This window comes from Sus scrofa, chromosome 4 (genome assembly GCF_000003025.6).
Source record: "Sus scrofa isolate TJ Tabasco breed Duroc chromosome 4, Sscrofa11.1, whole genome shotgun sequence".
Lineage (NCBI taxonomy): Eukaryota > Metazoa > Chordata > Mammalia > Artiodactyla > Suidae > Sus > Sus scrofa.
The window spans coordinates 118,750,219-118,772,676 of record NC_010446.5 but is presented as its reverse complement, the minus strand read 5'-3'; the positions used below and the strand labels follow the sequence as shown (position 1 = coordinate 118,772,676).

General features: G+C 41.0%; 2 protein-coding genes across 3 annotated transcripts in view; one reads left to right on the top strand and one right to left on the bottom strand.

The window, feature by feature from the left end:
* The window catches only part of PLPPR5 (phospholipid phosphatase related 5), a 465,309-nt gene that overhangs the window by 292,993 nt on the left and 149,858 nt on the right, over positions 1–22,458 (bottom strand). The window lies entirely within an intron of this gene.
* Positions 20,178–22,458, top strand: part of PLPPR4 (phospholipid phosphatase related 4) — a 38,513-nt gene continuing 36,232 nt past the window's right edge. Inside the window, exon 1 of the mRNA XM_005663645.3 lies at positions 20,178–21,092. Within this exon, the coding sequence (XP_005663702.1) occupies positions 21,015–21,092 (78 nt within the window). The 5' untranslated portion in view covers positions 20,178–21,014. The remainder of the gene's footprint in view (positions 21,093–22,458) is intronic.

Genomic DNA, 22,458 nt, shown 5'->3' with positions numbered 1-22,458 from the left:
TCAATATGAGACCACTATGATAAATTTAAGAGCCTCTGAACAAGAGCTTAAAAGGTCAGCCTTTCCACGGTCCCTTCTTGACCCTGGGTAAAGTTCAAAACAAGATAATATAGGACAGAGTTTAGACCCACAACAAAGTGCCAACTACCTATGCCTGGTCCTCCACAAGTAAGTTAGAATTTCATGCACTAGGTCCCTGAGGGCCGTGTGAATCTTATCTGCCTTTGCAGTATAATTTTGGCCTGAAGTTCTAGTTAAGAATCAAAATAGAGCAAAACTGATTCTATCCGCCAGTGTAAGAACCTGCAAAATGGTATGTTTCATTTTCCGATACTCTAACCACTGTCTCAGGTGAACATGCCATAGGAGCTGTAGCCTGCTGTGCCCATTGAGTCATAACAGCATGAATGGACTGTACTTACTAAGATCGCAGGCCCTTAGCTTGTTAAAAACAGCTGTTGGCTTATGAACTCAGGTCACCCCAGTGACTTCAGAAGGCTATATATCTTCAGGAAGTATTTGTTCACCAAATCATGTGGCCACATTGAACTTTCCAAGAACCACACATTAGGTTTTCAACGTCCTAAATAATCAAATTCCTCTCTTTTCCTAGGAATTAATTCTAAGAAAGAAATCATCAAAGTAATAGATTTCTTAGGAGAAAACAAATTTGATAACAATTCAAATGACCAATAAAATATAAAGAGTATTTATACTAATATGTTAATAAGTGCATTTTGTGTATGTATTCCTGGATTTGCTAATTTTTAGGTATCAAGTATTAATTGAATATTTTTGTTTGAATAAAGAATGTAAGATGCCTAGAAAGGGGATCATTAAAATTTTAGTGCATTTTTTAAAATCAAATACCTCCTGTTGCCAAAATTGAGTTCAAACGCTGCCTCCAATCATTCTGACAAGCAGCTTAAAAAGCTCTTTATTTGGCCTTAGGAAAACAATGGGCTATTTGTGTCTGGCCAGATGTATGGTTATGATTACAATGCCATCTTCTCTTAAAAGAATAGCTACTTAACCCAAATGAAAGGCCATTCACAGGCATGCCCTACATAAGTGGACACAACTGTTTTGAAGCTGTTTTGGCAACTGATGCTAAATTATATTCTGTTGCCTGCTTTAGACTCAGAAATATGTCAGAAAAAGAATACTCAGACCAAAAAAGGGACTGCAAACTTAATGAAATCTCTACTTTAAAAAATCTATTGAATCCCTTATCTAAATATCTTATATTATTTTATATGACCCAGGAAGCAAAGATGACTCTTATTCTACATATGTTCTCAAGGAAACTACAAACTAACAGAAGTACCAATATGCATATGAACAATTGTACACAATGAAATAGATGCTGGAATAAACGGAAAATAGATACCAAGTGCTATAGGAAGAGAAGGGAGAGCATGACAAACTGTAAACACAGGACAAATTGTCCATGGCTTTTCTTTACTTGTGTAGATAATAATGCAGAGGGCAGAGACTAGTCCCACTCACGGTTCTCAACAGGACCCACGAGAGTGTCCCCTGCAGTTAGACATCAGGGCAGCCCTAGCACAGGAAACATCCTGGCCTTTGGACATCCGAGTGGTGGCATAGAATCCACCACGCACTAGCCCCATTGGTTAGTAAAGCTTTGGTGGTAAAAGCCTAAGTTCATGATTTATGAAAGAAAAACATAATTATCTCAAATAACAAAAACTGAAGTTAAGACATTATTTCTTCTTGAGAAGTCTATTCGCAGCGCTCTGATTCTCTTCTGTGCATGAAGGATCTGCTCTTTGTTCCTGAAAGATGCAGAAGGTGAAGGAGAGACCATGCAGGTAACTCAGGGAAGAGCGTGGCAGGTACAGAGGCTCAGGCTTCCTCTGGGCACACAAACTAACATGGGCTGCTGGGCCTGCCTGTAAACCACCTTCGCAGATGCACTTTAACAGATAGCCTTCCTTGGCCTTCAGGCACGTGACAATGATTATAGTGCTGGCACAGCCCTGCCATTCCCCCTTGTCTGTCTTTGTCATTCCGTCACCTTCACTACCTGACATATATTTATTTTTTATTCATCTGTTTCCCTCCATTAGAATGTAGCTCCTTGAAGGGCAGAGACTTGGTTTCTACTCTATTTCTCATGCCTAGACGGTTTTTGCCAGGGGGAGGTGTTCAGTAAATATTCGCTGAGTGAATGAATGAGTGAACGGAAACTCGCATAAGCGCATGGCGACTGTGCCGTTTCCCTCGTGTACAAGGCACACATTTAGTGTAGTTCGGCTGTCCTGAATTGGGATTTCTTGAACTCCTGCTATCTGATTCTCTCTCTTCATAAAGTCAGGGAATCTAGGAAAAACTGCAATGCCTGGCATGCACTCTTTTTACCTAGGCTTTTCAGATTTGCTCTGCTTCAGCTCACTGTTTTCCCAGCATGCAGTGCACCAATGTAAGTTCTCTCAGTTGCTTTTTGGGAATCGTAGTATCTGAATGAGTATAGGAATGTAGGGATAGTTGTACAAAAAGCAGAAATTTCAAGGAAAAAGAATAATCACTCAGTCCCCTGCTTTGCAAAAGTCAGGGGCCATTTAGCTGAAGATGAATTTAACTTCTTTCTATATTCTTGAAGTGCAAAAATTACTTGATTCCTAAGACAAAGTGTAAGGTATTGATTACATTTCTTAATTATGGAAATTCCACCCTGGTTCTAATGGAAGACTGAACATTAAAATTTTCAATGTCATATGTTTTCATTATTCAATCATTTACTTTTCTCATAGATATGTTTTCCAGAAAATATGCCATGTTGTAATCAATTAGCCATGTGATTTTTAAGCCCTAAGTCAGAAAGATCGTATAGAGGCTAATAAACATCCGTTAGTTTTGTTAAAGAAAAAATAATCCTTAGATTGAATTAGGTAAAATTGACATGTTCTTCCAATGCTCATATTCCATTGAGGAAACCACTAATCACTTTCCCAAATACCAGAATCATGATTTTGTTGGGGAAGACAATATGCCTTGCTTGAAAACTGCATTGCCCCGACTCTTGAATAGTTTTTGCCCTACTCTTAGATGGAGAAGCCAAATTGTAACTAAATAAGCACAAAGTAAGACTATATGAGCAGAACCATAAAAGAAACTCAGGTCTCTGAGGGATTCACAAAATTCTGTACCAACCCTGGACTATGGGCTTCTGGCAGTCTTATGAAAAATAATAAACTCCTGATCTGCTCAAGCCACTTCTCTGTGTTCTGTATCTACATCTGTATCTGTATCATCTAGCTCTAGGTCTGTATCATCTGTATCTATGTGTATGTCTATATCAACATCTTATCTAATCTATATCATCTCTGTCTACATATGCTATGGCTATATATCTATCCTATGTTTAATTTATATCTTCATATCATCTATATCTACATTACCTTTTTTTTTTTTTTGGTCTTTTATCTTTTTAGGGCCATACCCGCAGCATATTGAGGTTCCCAGGCTAGGGCTGAATCAGAGCTGTAGCTTCCCGCCTACACCATAGCCACAGCAACGCAGGACCCAAGACACGTCTGTGACCTACACCACGGCTCAAGGCAATGCTGGATGCTTAACCCACTGGCCAGGGATTGAACCTGTGTCCTCATGGATGCTAGTCGTGTTTGTTAAACACTGAGCCATGATGGAAACTCCTACATTACTTTTTAAATTCACCTTTTTTTAGAGCTCAAGTTGCTCACTTCTAATTTTCTCTCTTTTCCAAAACCGCAGACTCTTCCTCGTGTTGGCGGGGTGCCAAGGGTGGCAGAGAAAGCAAAGAAAATGATAAACTTTTTCTTTCTCATTCTAAATTTCTTTTCTGTACCAAGAACTGCATTTTTGGTTCACTGCAATATATTTCTTCTGCTCTCCCAATAAGTTAGGCTATAATGTATTAGGTATTAGAAGAAAATACTGTGAACGGATGTAAATTACTGGCAATAAAAATGCATTAGCATCTCAAAATTCTGTTTCATTCCAAGTCAGAGACCTCAGTTGCAAGCAACAGAAACCATGTCTAACTGATCCAAGCAGAAAGGAACTTATTTTTAAAAAGAATCTCAGCATCACCAGATAAGCTGAAAACCAGGCTTGGGAAAGAGATTTTGCAGCCAAATCCCAGGCGAAATCATTCCAGCTGAAACAGCTGTTGGTACTTAATGAATCACTCCAAAATTTGGTGGCAACCATTTGTTTAGCTTACAGGTTGTGGTTCAACAATTTGGACAGAGTTCCCCCAAGGGTCTGTCAAAGAATCTAGGTGTCTCTTCTTCTGGTGGTGGCTGTGGTTGGAGGACACAGTCAGGCTATATGACTCTCATCAACCAGCAGGCTCATCTCTATACCTGCTACACAGGGGTCCAAGAGAATGAGGATGTGGCATTCTTTTGACTTTACAAAAGGTAGATACAATTCTCATTGGCCTTGACTCTTGACTCTTGCTGTGGTGTATCAGATCCCAAAAATGTAACCTGAGACTTAATAAGCTGAGTTTGAGCAACTGGATTAAATTAATACCAAATTATGCTCCTCAGGTGGAGATGTGCTGGTCAATTCATAATTATAAATGTAACAACTATTAACCAGTAAATGCTAAGCAATTTATGTACAATAATTCTTTTATTTCTCTGTTAATTTCATATTTTGCATTTGAAATAGATTTGGCTCAAACATATAAAATTTTACTTGAGGTTAAAGGCAAACTCTAAAATTAAATAATTGCTAATTTTATATGGTTTCTTGTACTCCATATTATATAAATTTCATGTGATAGAGTATTTCTAAGTGAATGACTAAGACATGGTTTAAGTCATTTGCTATGTCTTGGTATTATATTTTGATATAAGAAATTGAGAAAATGGATGTAATATCTAATGAACAAATTATTTTTCAAGACAGGCAAAATTACTTCTCTATAAATTTTATAATCAGATTATCAAGCTCCTTTAAAAAATCTTTTGGAATTTTTATTGGGACTGCTTTGAATTTACAGGTGGCTTTAGGGAGAGTTGACAATTTTATGTTATTGTGTTTCACTCTACAAACACGGTACAATTCTCCATTTATTTAGGCCTTTAATTTCTCCCATTAAATTTTTTTAGCTTTTACTGTAGATGTCTTGAAAAACTTTAATTCCAATGGGAACTGGATAGCTTTTTATTCCACTGTATATTAGTGCAACCACATCAGTTTCTTCTGGCTAGGTTTTTGTATGGTATATTATCCCTTCTTTACACTTTAAAATTTTAAAAATCTTAAATAAGATCTAATTAATTTTTAAATCTGATATGTTAATTTCTTATTTTAGCTAAATAACTTAATAAATTTGAAGTCATGTAATTACATATATAATTATGTATTATACACATGATACATTATGAATTATCTACTTACATTTTCCATTTTCCTATGTGCTTTTTTTTGTTCTATATGAAAAAAATTGCCTTCACCTGATGTATCTTTATTTCTTTTTCTCCTCCTTTAAAACAATGAAGAACCTTGGAATACTATAGATTTGATTCTTTCCTGACTTATATGCTATTTTTATCATGTTTATTTTCCATCCTTACCCTTTAAAAAGGTTTAATTTCCTGTTAAATCTATTTATTTAAGCAATGTTCAATTATGTAATTTTAGATAGTCTGCAAAACTCAGTTCCTTAAAATTTTATTTGACTTTTAGCTCCAAGAAAAGAGTATTTGTTTTAGCCCATACATGTCTGATAATTCCAATATCTGAAGTTCTTTGGGATCCATGTATTGCTTCTGCTGAGTCTGACTCATGTAAACTTATTATATGCTTTGTAATTTTAAATTATTTGCTCACCCATTTTATTTGAAAAAATATGTTTAGATAAAGTTTATCACTTAGCGTGCTCTTTTCTTAAAGAATTTTATTTTCTACTCCCAGTTACCTGTGGACACTTGCAGTACAGGATCGAGAACTTTTTGTTTTGTTTTTTTTGTTTTTTTTTTTTTTTTTTTTTTTTTGGCCAGACCTGCAACATGTGAAAGTTCCCTAGGCCAGGGATTGAATTTGTACCACAGCAGTGACCAGTGCCACTGCAGTGACAATGCCAGATCCTTAACCCTCTCCACCAGCAAGAACTCTGAAGATTCTTGGAGCTACCATGGGTGGTTCCCAGATTTCAGTCCTCTGGGGTGTTTTCTCATAACAGAGGTGAGTTATGCTGAATTTCTGCCTTTGGCAGTTCCTGAACTGCTGGGTCAGTTCTCCCATCTCCAAAAGTTCAGACCCCAAATTGGTTCCTGGGAAGTTCCCTCCCAGTCACCTTAGCCCCCTTACTTAAGTATGAGTTGCTCCCTCGACATGGATGAATGCCCCTGGGGTCAACAACTTCAGTTCACCTCTTCGAGGTGTTCCTGCTCACTGGTCTAAGATTGGTTCTTCATCATGGAGTGGTTGTATTTGATGCTGTTTCAGGATAGTGTCTGTATTGTGGCTAGCTTTTTTACTTGCAGTTAGCAAGAGTATTAGTCTCAATCACCTACATCACCATTACTGGAAGCATTTCTTTTTCACTTATATTTTTGTTTATTTTTATTTATTTATTTTTATTTTTTTTATTTTTTTAGGGCCGCACCTGAGGCATATGGAGATTCCCAGGCTAGAGGTGGAATCAGAGCTACAGCTGCTGGCCTACACCACCCCCACAGCAATGCGAAATCTGAGCCACATCTGCAACCTACACCACAGCTCACAGCAACGCCAATCCTTAACCCACTCCACGAGGCCAGGGATCGAACCCATGTCCTCATGGATGCTAGTTGGGTTCGTTAAGCACTGAGCCATGACGGGAACTCCCTCATTTATATTTTTAATGAACGAAGATAGTTATCAAATCCTAACAATGTTTAGATCCAGGGGACATATGTTCTAAGGTGATCTTACTGATTTAACGAATATTTTCAATATTTACAACCTGCCAAGATGATATCATTTGCAATAATTTAAATATATTAAAATTTAAAACGCTAACATAAAATGGGCAAGGAAAAACATTTATTAATATTATTTTAAGGGGGAGAGGAGACGTTTTGAAGACCAGGATCTCTTTTCTAAGCACTTGCTTTTGCATAACTTCCCTTAGCAGAGTGTGAACTTGCTGAGAACAGGACTGTGCTTATTTATCTCTGAAATTTTAGTATCTAGTGCAGTTCCTTGAATAGAGTTGTCCCTCAATAAGTATTTGTTGAACTGTTAAGTTATTTTAAATTATGCAGAGGCAGATGCATGACAGAATGTAGCTACCTCTCTCATACATATATACCATGTATGTATGAATGCATTCAATATATATGCTTTTAAAAATTGTACTGTGTGTGCTGGTAATGAGTAACTGGTCATTGAATACAACATTATCTCCATTAAATCTAGGCATAGCTCTCTCTAGTCAATACAACCGTTGGTTTCAGCATTCAAATGACGTGAAGACCAAAGTTCCATCTGCTTTGCCTGAAAAATTGGTTAATTTATTCAAATTTGCATGCCATTTAAATAACTTTGAAAGAATTCAGCACAGATTGAACGAATTAAAGATACTCGATTAATATGGCTTTTGCCATTCTATGACATTTTAAGGCTTAAAATTTTCTCTGAATAGTATTTGCAAAGCAAAATATGTCTGAAATTTAAATATGCTATTAAAGCTATTACTCTACTGTATTTTGTGGCATATTAGGACTATTTTTAATTTTTTTTTTTTTTTTTTTTTTTTTTTTTTGCTTTTTAGGGCCACACCTTCAGCATATGGAGGTTCCCCGGCTAGGGGTCTAATTGGAGCTACATCTGCCAGCCTACACAACAACCACAGCAATGCAGGATCCGAGCCACGTCTACGACCTACACCACAGCTCACGGCAACGCTGGATCTTAATCCACTGAGCAAAGCCAGGGATCGAACCTACAACATCATGGTTCCTAGTGCTCTGTGCCACGACGGAAACTCCTGTATTTTTAATTTTTGTCAAATCTGTCAACATAAACTTTAGACTCTTTTTTATTCTTTTATTATAGTTGATTTACAGTGTTCTGTCAATTTCTGCTGTACAGCAAAGTGACTCAGTTACACACATACACATATTCTTTTTCTCATATTATCTTCCATCATGTTCTATCAAAGTGCTGTTTTGCATTCATGCTTTTTCTGTGTGTCCAAAGTCATGTCAGAAATTCACTGTGCTCATGAATTCACTCCCCAGGATATAACATTAAAGAATCAAGCACTGGAGATTTGTAGGGGGTAGAATATTGTTTAAGAACTCAGCTGTGGCAGTGATGGTTGGGATGGCATCTGAAGAAAGTCATGGTCCATTCTGAAGACAGTAAAAGCAACCACATGAGCTCAGAGTAAACTTGGAGACTAAAATCGGAAATTAGTGGGAATTAGAATAGATGATGTGAAGCGAAACTGTGAAAGCTGTTGAAAATCGGGGGTCAGCAACGTTCTCAGTAGCGTCTAAAGTAAATATTTTAGGTTTTATGAGTGATATCATCTGTGTCGCAAATACTCAGCTCTGCCACCTGAGCGTCAAAGCAGCAGCTGACAGTTCAAAAATGGGTGGATGTGGTTGTGTCTCAATAATACCAGAAAAGAAGGCTGGGTTTAGTCTGTGAGCTGGTCATTCACCAACCCTGCTCTGGACCAAGGACCCCAGGGGCTTTGCTGCTAAAGGGGTTAGTCCACTTCCAGTGCCAGAAGAGACAGGATCAAAAGCCTTACTTCTGTGGCATCTTGGTTCCATTTGCTGCCACACCTTCATCATCCACAGTCCAACAGAGGTTAGCGCAAGGCTTCTGAGATTCCCTCGGGGACTCGACCCTGCACCGGCCGCAGTGCCGCATTTGGGGATGACCAGGTTAGAGATCTCTTCCTTTACAAGCTCGTGCTCATTCGTTGTCCCTCAAAGCACCACACCATGTCAGGGTGAAGTCCAGAGGGGCTCCCCAGCGGAGTGCCATATCCAGTCCAAGACCAGCCCTTCTTTGTCAGCACAAGGGCCCTGTTATTTTGGATCGAGGTCACCAAGTCAAAAGCTCATTCCTTCCAGTGTGTTCTCCTGTGAGTCTTTATATCCCCTCCTGCCAGGAAGCCTCTTATTTAGAGCTACCCTAGGTCACCTGGAGAGTCGCCCTTAACTTTTATCCAGTAAAATAGGGGTCGGAGTCTGGTTCTCTTTCTTCCATTAAAATCCTAGCTTTTTGTTTTTATTTATTTATTTATTTATTTTTGTCTTTTTGCTATTTCTTTGAGCCGCTCCCCAGGCTAGGGGTCGAATCCAAGCTGTAGCCACCCGCCTACGCCAGAGCCACAGCAACGTGGGATCCGAGCTGCGTCTGCAACCTACACCACAGCTCACGGCAACGCCGGATCGTTAACCCACTGAGCAAGGGCAGGGACCGAACCCGCAACCTCATGGTTCCTAGTCGGATTCGTTAACCACTGTGCCATGACGGGAACTCCCTAGCTTTTTAGAAAACTGATTCATCTCTCAACATTCTAAAGAAAATAGAAACGCAGAATTCCTGGCCACGAAAGCTGTGCGATGTCCTTCTCTAAGGATGTTGGATCCTACTCAATTTAAATGTGCCTATGTCATCCCTTTCAAAGCAAAGAGCTGCTCCAAGGTGACATTTCTCTTTGCCTATAGAATGAACGTGCAGTTTGTCATTATAAAAAGAAAATTTAGGAGTACTGTTGTGGCTCAGAAGTAACAAACCGACTAGTATCCATGACGATATAGGCTTGATCCCTGGCCTCACTCAGTGGGTTAAGGATCTGGAGTTGCTGTGAGCTATGGTGTAGGTCGCAGATGTGGCTTGGATGGGGAGTCGCTGTGGCTGTGACATAGGCTGGCAGCTGCAGCTTCAATTCGACCTCAGCCCAGGGATTCCACATGCCACACGTGCAGCTCTAAAAAAATGGCAAAAGAAAGAAAGAAAGGAAGGAAGGGAAGGAAGGAAGGGAGAAAGAAAATTTAGCCCTGTTTAAAAGACATTCTTATTCAGATGTGAGGTCATTTTTCTTGGGATGCAATAAGGTCTTTCTGGAAAGACTTTAGGCTCTCTAAATTGAATAAAAGCTAAGTTATCCAAAATGCAAATGTAAAGAACACTGTATATTTTAATTCTTTTATATTGTCACTACTCCACTTATCTTTATTCTGGCATAACCTCATAATGCTGGCCCATCACACAATTGCACAATTCACCAATCAAAATTTGCCAAGGGAATTCCCATCATGGTGCAGGGGAAATGAATCTGATTAGCATCCATGAGGATGCAGATTTGATCCCTGGCCTCGTTCAGTGGTTAAGGATTCAGTGTTGCCGTGAGCTGTGGTATAAGCCACAGATGTGGCTTGGATCCCGCGTTGCTGTGCTGTGGCTGTGGCATAGCTCTGATTAGACCCCTAGCCTGGGAACTTCTATATGCCACAGGTGTGGCCCTAGAAGACAGAAGAGAAAAAAAAAATGAGTCACTGAATCTGAGAAATGTGGAGTTTGAATGAGCACCATCTCCATATCTTCAAAAAACAGAAGAGATCTTCACCACACCTGTGTGAAATCAAATTTGTGCTAATTTTGCACATCGAAATAAGGTCCAGCATGAATGTGGCTATTTTTCAAATCTCAATGAACAAGCCTTTAGCGAAGCTATAACTAAAAGAGTAAAAGTTGTTTTAAATGTATAATTTTCATGTAGTTTACATTTTGCTATTCAAGCAGTACCTGTTTTATTGCAGAGTTATGAGATATCAATTTTAAGAACTATCTTTAGCTCATTTTGTAACTGCTTTCAGAACATACTGCAAGAACAAAAGTGGTATGAGTGGCAGCAAAGGTTAAGAACAACTTCTTTCCATCTTTTTACATTGCTTTCCAAGTCTGGGAAGATATTTCCTTTTAATAATCCCTTCCAAAACCATTTGGACTCCTGCCCTAATTTTTCCTATAATTGGTTATAAAACATAAGCATGGTGACTATACTTAAGAGGACTGCATATTTGAAACACTGCATATTTGAAAGTTGCGAAGAGAGTAGATCATAAAAGCACTCATCACAAGAAAAAAAAAGTTGTAACTACGTATGTGGACAGACGTTAGCTAGAATTATTAGGGTGATCATTTCACCATATATTCAAATATTGAATCATTAAGTTGTACACCTGAAATCAATATAATGTTATATGGTAATTATATCTCAGTAAAAAGAAAACATGATGGCTATCATCAGGGCAGTCAAATAAAGAGCATGAAGAGAAATGCCATTTAGGACGACAAATAAAATAGAAGTTCCAACCTACAGAAGAGTTCAACAGCTAAGGAGACCAGGATAGAAGAGAGCATAACAGCAAGAGCCACATAAGAGCATGGATACTCAGAGAAAGAAGAGGACAACTAGCATGTGGATTAGGGAAGACTTTGGGAGCTGTGAGAGCCTGAAGATAAGCCTAGGAAATTTCCTAAGGGAAGTGAGTCTTCAGTAGAATTTAAAAGAATTTGATTTGCAATATTTGCGAGATCACAGTTGGCTAGCTGCTGGGAAGAGAAGAGAGGGATGAAAATCTGACGGGATCAGGCATCTCAGCAGCTCAGACAGATGCTCAATATCCTCCTGTTGGACTAATTATTATTCAAACTCTATGCAATCGATGAATAATTATGGAAGGATTGAGAGAACAGGAGTCACTCTGGACTAATGAAGATTAAGTAAGTTCTCGTTAGTGTGTGTCAGACTCCTTTCACACTTCTGGTGAGAACTGTCAATGTTCTCTAAGTGTCAGGAGAGAGAAGGAGGGAGTGTGAGGGTGAGTGCTTATTCCTACAGAATCATGAGTCATAGAACCCTAAATGAATCAATAAGTATGTACTCAGAATCTCTACGCTGTTCCATGGTGGTGCTGGCCCCTGCAGGGGAGCGTGGAAATTATGGAATTTACTCATTTAGTAAATATTCACTGAACTTTTGATATGTTCAAAATATTACAACTGTGGGTTCAAGAGACGAGAAAGAATAAAAAGAAAGATGAGCTCGACCTAGTCCATACCTCCAAGGACAAAATAAATATCTATGAGAAAAATAAATACAATGCAAAATATAACATTTACAAACAGTTTCCAAGGAAAGTCCTAAAAGATCATGGAAAAGAGAGACTTCATTGGGAAGTTGCTTTTTGTCTGCAATTTTTGAGGATGGGAAAAGGAAGCACACACAGAACACTTCAATGCAGAGAGTGTGGTTTCTGTAGGACCATCTAGGCTGGGGTATCTTGAGTGCAGAGTCTGCCTAGGGGAGAACGGGAGGTGAGATGGAAGGTTGATGGTGGCCGGACCAACGAAGCTCATAAATGAAGCCCAGGCTAGAGACTGAAAAACCATGGACTGCTTTTGAGCAAACAAATGCATAATCAAAAGCATGCTTTAGGAGAATTATCCTGGTGAAAAGTTAAACAACTGGTGAGAAAATGAAGAGGTAAAGCCAGAGAAATTGGCCTGGAGGGTATTCTAATGTCATGGCAGTAATGAAGAATTGAACAAAGTGGTGAGAGCAGAGGTGGAAGGGAGGAGAAATGACATGTCTCTCCCCAGTTCACTCCTACAGTTGGGGGTATAAGACTGGAATATATCTGATAAAACAAAACAGTTCCTAGTCAAATGCTAGAATGTGCAGTGTCAAATAAGGACCACTGGTATTCAGAGAAAAGTTCCTGGATCAGCACAAATAAAATTTGGAAACATGGGATGTTAAGGCATTTCAGGGGAGGGGAGCAGCATATGAGAAGGTGGCGGGACAGAATGAACATGGACCAAGTATGGCTCAAACAAGCTCATCAGAGGAAAGGACACAGTCTGAAGATGGGGCAGTAAGGCTATTTTGCTTCGATAATTAGTGTCTAACGGGACGCTTATCCAGACGGGTGTTACATGTAAGAAGAGCTTGAAGGTCACAGCCAACTCTTACAGGAAACTGGACATTAACCGATGCAGACGGAAACAGGGAAGAGACAAATATGAAAGAGCGCTATTTTATTGGAAGTTCAAAAGAATCTGGAGACTATAAAGGAGAAAAGGCAGGACTAAATCCAAGTTGATGAAAAGACTTTCAGACCGAGTGGTTGGATATATCTTATACTTTAATGATCTGCTGCTTATTATTCACCAGTAAGACCGTGGAGAACCATTTGTACCAACACTGAAAGAAAAGGACGAGCCAATTTATGTTCATGTCTTTCTCAACTTTTTCACACATGAAATTGTCTATTAATGAAGCACACATAGGTGAACTAAAAGGAAATTTAAGGCAGCTATATAAAACTTGGGAAAATGAATTAATTTGTAATTAATATGTAATTAGTATATAAGCATGAAGACAAATCAAGTTTTAAGGAGATACTTCAAATATAAAACTTCCAAATAAAATCTATTAAATTTTTTTTTCATGAGAAACCTGCACTTACTTTCATGAAGCCAAGGAATGGCTACATAGGGTTTTCTGATAATTTTTTCTTAATTTTGAGCTCTTTAACTTCTTGATAGTCATCACTGAAATTCTGCACAAACAGCTAATAAAAACCTATAATTATTTTTTCTGCAATCACTGAAAATATAACGACTCTTGAAATCAAAATGAAAACATCCAACAGCTCTGTTTTTATTGACAAAAGTAACCTTTAGATTCTTTGTGATAACTTGGATGTTATAAAATTAAGTACTTTTGTATCAAATGTTTCAAAACAAAAATGATGCTCTTATTCATAGGCTGTGCATATATTGGGGGCAGTTGTTATGCAGCTAGCTGGAGCGCCCCATAAAAGACAAAACTGGTAGCCAACGGACAAAATTAACAGATTTTAGCAGAGCTACTGAAACAGCAAGAAGACCCCATGGTCCTTCTCCCACATGTTCTCCACCTGCCTTCTAGCTGTAGGAAAACTTTAACCAAAGAATAAGTTTAATCAGAGAAGGGGGCAAATGCAGATGCAAAGGAAATAAGTCAAGCAAGACAAAAGAATAATAGTTTAATCATTAAGCAAAGTGAAGGATCTTTAGTTCCTCCTCAAGGGCTATAGGTAATATTCTGAGCCATATCCTGTGAGCTGTCTTATAGCTACTGAAACACCCACCAGGTGGAAGAACTACATGATGACTGGACTGTTGCCATGACATAAGCTGCCATAAATCTGAGAATTTGCCTCAAGGAAATGGGAACAAACTGACCCTGGAACTGAAGAGTAACTATACTTAAAACAATCAAGATGATGCTGATCAGATCACTGCATAGCCAGAGCTGGCTGTGCTGTTTCTGCTTTTAGAGCCCTCCCTCTGCCTCTGCACCCCCGAAACTCCCCTTTAAAAACTCTCGCCCACTGATGGTCAGCGGTGGCAAGCCAGTCTTTGGACTGGAGTCTACCTTCTCCCCACCCCCCTGGCCTCTGACATAAAGTAAACATTCTTTTCCACCAATGTAGCCTTTCAAATATATCGGCTTTGAGTGGTGAGCAGCTGGATCCCACTTCTGGTAACAGTAACAGTACTCGCCACTGACTTCAGCTGTGTCTGCAAGGAGATTGCTGGATCTTTCCACTCAAAATCACTGATAGTAAGAAAATATAAAATTTGATTAAAAAGTATTTCCTGTATCTCCTACCAGAAAATACTGTTAGGTATTGGGTTTTTGTTTGTTTATTTATTTTTTTAGGGCCTCACTTGTGGCATATGGAGGTTCCCAGGCTAGGGGTCAAATCAGAGCTGTAGCCGCTGGCCTATACCACCGCCACAGCAATGAGGGATCCCAGCTGCGTCTGCGACCTATATCACAGCTCCTGGCAACGCCAGATCCTTAACCCACTGAGCAATGCCAGGGATCGAACCTGTGTCCTCATGGATGCTACTCTACTCCGGTTCGTTAACCACTGAGCCATGACAGGAACTCTCGTTTTTTTGTTTTTAATCTTAAATTAATCCTTTAGCAAATGAGTGTCTTGTGATCTCTTTGTTTTAGTTAGAGGTTTGGGGTCACAGAAGTAGACTCTGCCTAGATTACTGAAAGAATGAGAGAGGAAAAGAGCTAGAGAGACAGAGAGTGGAATTTGAGAGGCATGGGATGTGCCAGGAAATAACAACCACAACAATAGGAGAAAAACCAGACTTCTGAAAAGAAGCGAAGGGCAGTTCTGAGAATTAAAAGACCAACATTAATTGCTGTTCTCTCGGCTTCGGCCATGAATCGACACCTAGAATTTTCCATCTTGGTATCACTCTCCTTGAGATTCACGTCCCTGGGACATTACACCGGCTCACCTCCCCCCCTACTCCAGAGAGGGCTGAAAACCTTCACTGCAGCCCAGCTCTGACTGCGGGGAGGAGGACAGCCCACCAAGAACATTCAAGAAATGGGCAAAAGAAGAAGGAACAATGGATCTTGGACAAACAAAAACAACAGACATCCGCTTTACCATTCTAATGCCATTTTTTGGTGAGGAAAATGGGTCCCTGGGGTAAAATGTTCTCTTCCACAGATGCACAGTAGGTCAACGATGAGGCCAGAACATCTTCCAGGACCTTCCTCATTTCAGTACTTTTCCTCCCTCTCACATCTCCACACTCACCACTTTTAAACCTCTCTCTCTCTCAAAAAAAAAAAAAAAAAAGAAAAGAAAAGAAAAAGAAATAAAATCTTGGAGTTCCCGTCGTGGCGCAGTGATTAATGAATCCAACTAGGAACCATGAGGTTGTGGGTTCGGTCCCTGCCCTTGCTCAGTGGGTTAACGATCCGGCGTTGCCTGAGCTGTGGTGTAGGTTGCAGACGCGGCTCGGATCCCGCGTTGCTGTGGCTCTGGCGTAGGCCGGAGGCTACAGCTCCGATTGGACCCCTAGCCTGGGAACCTCCATATGCCGCGGGAGTGGCCCAAGAAATAGCAACAACAACAACAACAACAAAAGACAAAAAGACAAAAAAAAAAAAAAAAAAAAGAAATAAAATCTTACATTGTCTCCTCAAAATCCTGTAAAGGGAGCTAATTTCTGGGAAATGCACGGGAACATGAGATAACAGCTTTTGATGACCTTAAAGATAAATGTCAGACAAATAGCCTGAGGAGGAGTCGTTGCTGGGAAGCTGGAGAATAGTGTGTATTCGGCAGTGGGCAACCAAAGCCAATACATAGGAAAGCTACTTCTTTCTTATCTCGGGAGTCTGACAGTGTTAATGATGATGTCAAGTGTATTTTCAGGCATATATTTTCCAGGTTATTTGTGCTGTAAAGTACACTGTCTTATGAAATGTCAGAGTGCTGCTTTTCCAGTGGGTGCTATTTTTTCATTTGAATGCACTGAAACAAGATTTCCATGGAAAATACTCAAGTTCTGTGAGGCACAAGAGATTGTGTTTAATTTCAGTGGATTAAAATTCTAATGCTCCCTGAAGCAGCATTCAACATGCAAGTTCCATCCTTGGCCTAAATGCGGATTTACACGGTGAAGGGAGGATAGAGCATATTTTTTAGTTCAGCAATGTCCTCTAATAATCTCAGTGCTATCAGTGGCTTGACTGTCAACTCCTCCCAAGTCCTTCCTTGGCCGCCATACTTAAGAAGTTTCTCACAGTAATTACAATTGCATCCTAATGGTTTCTTTGGTAGTGTACATCACAAGATGCAATTATACATTTGTTAAGAGAGGCAGTATGTGTAACCTGAAGAACACAGAGCTTGTAGCAATCCACATGGTTCAAAAATCTTAGCTCCACTAATTATAGGAATTGTTGCATACCATAACTAACCTCGGCTTCTACTGAAAAAAAAAAAAAAAAGTGACAGTGGTACCCAGTGCTTAAGGATGTTGTAAGAATTAAATGAAGTAATGCGTTCAGAGCATTTTTAACAGTGCCTTGTCCATGGTGAGCATCATGGAAGTTTTTTCTATTGTGATGACTAATGGACTATCTGTGTTTCTCCCTTCTCCACAGGTATGTGAGTTCTATGAGGACAGGAACCATATCTTCTTTTCTCCAGTGGTTATCCAGAAGGAAAAATGCCTCTCACATAGTGGGGGGACTCAGTCAATATTTGTAGGGTGAATGGATGAACACATGAATGGATGGACCAATTGACTATTTACCGAGTGCTTTCATGTACTGTCATATTTGAGTTAGAGAATGTTGCTGTCAGTTGGTACCAATACTATTCTCATTTTATAGATTAGGAAACTGAAGCTTAACGCTATTAAGTGACTTGCTCAAGAGCAGGTTTCAAACATAATAGATCCAGTCTTCTGACTCAAACCTCTTTCTCCTCTGGTTCAAACTTTTGTTTGGTGTATTTATGGTCTTTTTAGGGCTGCACCCATGGCATATGGAGGTTCCTGGGCTAGGCCACTGGCCTACCCCAGAGCCACAGCAACGCTGGATCCAAGCCACGTCTGCGACCTACACCACAGCTCGTGGCCACGCCAGATCCTTAACCCACTGAGCAAGGCCAGGGAGAACCCGTGTTCTCATGGATGCTAGTCAGGTTTGTTAACCACTGAGCCATGACGGGAACTCCAACCTTTTATTTATTTGTTTTTCATCTCTCAAACTTTTCTACAAGATTTTTCTGTAACATAGGGAACTGTTTTGCCCTGTTTATTCCATTGTTTTGAGCATCAAAAGTTTAGGTAGGGAAAACACATCAAACTGTTACCCCGTAGTGTTTAGTGTTCTGTGTAAAGCAGCTTGATTATTTTGTGAAATTATTTTAGATGGGAAAGAGAATTTTAAAAGAGAGAAAGAAGGAAGGAAAATCTGGGCAAGGGAGGGATAAAGAATTTGCAATAGAAATTGACTTTGAACTCTGCAGCATTTCCTGATCCCTGGCCATATGGTCAGGTCAAGCTGGTCAAACTACATGGAGAGGAAAGGAGAGTACTTTTCTGATGTCTCGGTACTTTCTGGAATTACTGAGGTATGGTTAGCATGCATCTCTGATATTTTATCATATATTTTTAGCCCCTGGCTAATGAAATTAGGGAGCTACAGTTTTAGTCTTTCTTCCCTCTCTATATAAATATTGTTTCCTACATGATAAATTCAGAAATCTTCTAACTCATTTTTTTTACCTCTACCAAGAATGGCAAATTCTGTTGAGATACTAAGAAAGTTGAAAATTCACACCCACAAAGTAACTTTGGTAGTAGTCAGAAGTATAATTGATGACTAGCACAATAATTAAAAAACGGAATCAACCAACAATTATTGAACATTTAGTATGTGAAGAAGCTATGTTATATTATTTTATATGTATCATTTGAGTCATTCATTTCTTGAACAAATATTTACTGAACACCTACTATTTTCCAGGAACATTTCCAGCAACTAGACACATAATGATAAATACTTGACCTTATAGAGTTGACAGTTTAGTGGGAGAGGAAGGCAATGAAAAAGTTGGCCAATACATACTTGATAAACTATCCGATCGTGATAAGTTCTATGAAAAACAAGAAAATACTGTGTAAAAATAAAGACTAATGGAGTCCTGGGGTGATTGATGCTGCTTAGATGGAGTGAGTGGTCAAAGAAATCTTCCCTGTGGAGTTTCAATTTGAGCAAGAGAATGAATGGGGACAGAGGTTAAACCATGTATGTGATATTGGCAGAACAGCATTCCTGCACAAAGAAACAGTAAGTGCAAAATCCTTGAGGCAGTACAATGCAAGAGTGGGATTGCTAGATGAATAAGGTTCATGAATCAGGCAGCGGCCTTGGGTAGAGCTTTGAGAAAGAGATGGAGAATTTGACTCTTGTCCTGAATATGATGGAAAGCTCCTGAAGGGTTTGGGCAGAATGACACATTTGGCTTGACTTTTCAAAAGATCATTCTGGCTGCTGTAAAGGGAGTGGTTGGTAGACTGCAGGGGTATTGGGGGCGGGGGTGGGGAGGTGGTAGTGGGAAGCTGGTAGAACACTTGGAGGCTATTGTTCTGGTCCAGGAAGGAGAGAGTGACAACTGTGAAGGGTGGAGCTTGGAGGCAAGTAGTCTCCAACTTGGGAAGATGGCATAATTCTCTTCTGATTAGTTTCATTCTCTGAGAGAAATAAGAGTTGAAGTCATCAGCTGAAAATGTCATGATCTAAAGAGACTGGAGAAAGTACGAGTTGGTTCTCAGAGGGGGAGAAAGTGAACAAACTGTGGGAAAACACGAGGATGGTGAGGCAGTGGGGACTCGGTGAACTTTGTGGGCATGAGTCTAATGTGAGACAAGACCATAGGTTGTGTGTTCTTCTCCATGCACCTTCAGTTATTCTGGAAAAGGCAGAGACCTGGATTTAACTGAGACTGGGATTTTGCCATGTGAGTGTGGTGAACAGGGGGTGGGAAATGAACGATTATCCTGGTGGACTCTGGAACCCAAGCCTGGTAGAAGAAGGTAAGGGCATGAGGTGGTAGTGACAGTGAAATGCCGACACTGATAGATCAGATTGTCGCCATGCTGCCAAAGATGTATTAGAGTATGTGATGGATTGGATATTGGTGTCTGTCAAAAGGCATATATTGAAACACTAATCCCCAAAGTGATAGTCTTACTTGGAGGTGGGGTCTTTGAGAGGTAATTAGCTTTAGACAGGGTTATGAAGGTGGTCCCTAAGGATGAGATTAGTACTCTCATAAGAAGAGACCAGAAAAGTAGCTCACTTTCCTCCACGTGAGCCTACGGCCAAGAAGAGAGTCCACACCACAACCTGACCATGATGGCACCCAGAACCGGGACTTCCAGCTTCCAGAGTGGTGAGAAACAAATGCCTGTTGTTTAAACTACTCAGTCTATAGTATTTTTTTTAAAAATAGAAGTCCATCCTAAGACAGACTAACCACTGAAGAAGTGAGTTGAAAGGTGGGGTGGAAATTGGCCCTCAGATGCTTGAAATGGAGACCTTGAAGATACCAGAAATGGCCAGAGATGTGAGATTACGGAAGTGGGTTAGCTTATTTAGTATAATAGTGAGTTTTATGTTTGCTTTTTTTTCTCTCTCTCTCTCTCTGCCATATCATGTGATACGCCTGGGCTGCCAAAATCATGCAAAAGTTGAGAAGACCCAAGAACATCACTCACAGACGGAAGGGCTTAATATGGATTGTTAACGTCTGAGAAGTGCCTTCTGTTACAGTTCTAACTGTAATCCTGACGTGGTTCTGCGGGTGTGGTGACAAGATAAGCGCACACCCTGGCTTTGGGGCTCGATGAGGATGCCCACACTTCTGCCTCCGCTGACGCCTCCCCATTCCCAGACAGGCAGCCTGTGAGCTGGGGACGGAGGGAGCCAGGGAGTCCCCCAGGCAGAGAATCCTCAGACAGGGAGGTTATTCCTGGATAGCTGCCAGCTCTCCATGAGTTCCCACCACGGCCTACTTGGTCGTAGGGGATCCAAGTTTTAATTCTGAGTAGGTAGAGGTGGGTTTTCACGCTGTGGGTCAGTGCGCCAGAGCTGGGCTTCTGCTCTCCAGCAATCCTGAAGTTCGAGTTCCTAGAGGGATCCAGGAGGCTTCCCGGAGGGGCGTCTTCTCCGCCTCGCTGCTGCAGCATCCAGGGGTGCATCCCTCCTTTCCGATTCTTGACGTCAAGCCCGGACCGCTGCGAAGCCTCGCCAGGGCGGTGGAGAGCAGAGCGAGGGCGGCGGGGAGGGGAAGCCATTGCAGCAACAGCTTGGAGAAGGGAGCTGGACGGCTCCGCCGAGAAAAACAGGGGGTGGGAGCACGGCAGGGGAGGCAGGGGACCTGCCCACTTAGGGAGCCTCTGGGTTACTGCAAAGAGGGGCGGGGAGAGGCGGGGGCGCAGCCTGCACCGCGCTGGCTCCAGCGGTGCCCGCGGGGAATGTGACATCAGCGGCGCCGGGCGCTTGCGGCTGGAGGAGGCAGCTCGCCTCGGCTGCGCTGGGCAGACCTCGGCCCGGGGAGGACGCAGCCAGACCCGGGCAGGCGGCAGGGATGTCGGCGAAGGAGAGGCCAAAGGGCAAGGTGATCAAGGACAGCGTGACCCTCCTGCCCTGCTTTTATTTCGTGGAGGTGAGTTGGCCCAGCGCCTTGGCGTAATGCAGATCCTCCCGGGCGGCTCCGGAACCAGTTCGGGTCCTGGACGGGGCTGGAGGCGCCGAGACCGTGCCAGGGTGCGCGCTGCTGCCCCCAAATGCCTGACGCTCCCCCTTCCCCCTAGGTTTCTCGGGAGCTCCCCCGAGTATACCAGCCGGGGGTGACTACCACGGGCGATGCCACTGCGAGGTGGCCTGCAGACGAGAGATACCTGTGTGAGTGAGTGTGGGGCTAGGTCCCTGGCCCTCCCAGGCTGCCTGTGTGCACAGCGTCGCCCGTGGCCCACAGGGGCCATGATGCTGATATTTGGGGATTTGCGTCAATCTTCGAGTACGTATCTAGAACTCTGTGAGCTTTCTATAGGAATTCAAATACACACAGCCGTGCCCGGAGTGTGTGAGGGCTGGGGATGTTTATAGAGGATCAAGAACATTGACGCTTTATTACTCAAAAACAAAAACAAAAACCGAAAAGCCTTTCCTCTATTATAATTACTGTTGTGCTCACATCTGCTTCCAAAACTGGGGCTGCATCTCTAGGCATCAATCTAGTGGTCCTTTTCCACGGTTAACAAAAATTATATATCTATAAACACATATATATGTATGCATATGTATATGTGTAGCTACACATATTGTATCTGTATATATATTTTTAAAATAAGTGGCATCATCTGATTTTACATGATTTATACATGTGCATTAATTCTGGACTGTTCATTGCTTACAGAGACGCAATTAGCACGGAGAGGTATTTAGAAGGAACCTCTAACTTACCAAAATGCAGTATTTAAGGGAGGAACGATTTATGGGAGGGTTATAAAGATTGACAGGGACAGTGCACTGAGGTCCACTGCAAGAGGAAGACATTTTTGAGCAAGAGGTTTCTTAAAGCATAGGTACAAAAGAGACATGTTGGATAGTTTTCTTGACATCATACGGTTTTAAGCAAAAAAACTATATTCTGTGTACTTAGAGCCTGGCTGGCATGGAGAATTATGAGACTGTTGCTGAATTATAAATATCCTTCCTTGGCCGTCTTTTCAGGCAAATATGGAGGTTTAACACTTCCAAGTACAGATAGAAGGTTCTGTATTTGGTGATTGTGGGGCTTATCTGGGTTGAGGGATAGTCACTGCCTTGAAACTTGGGAGAGAAAACACTGTCAGATTGTTTGTATAGATAACAGTATACTTGCAAGTTTCTCTTAGGTCTCACAAGTTTTTAAAATGGTATCAGTGATAAGAAAGATGTATGTGATTTGCATTAAGTCTCAGGGAAATGATGGCTGGCTGACTTCTTCATCCATTACCCGCAGAAAAGAAGGGAAAAAAATCTGACCT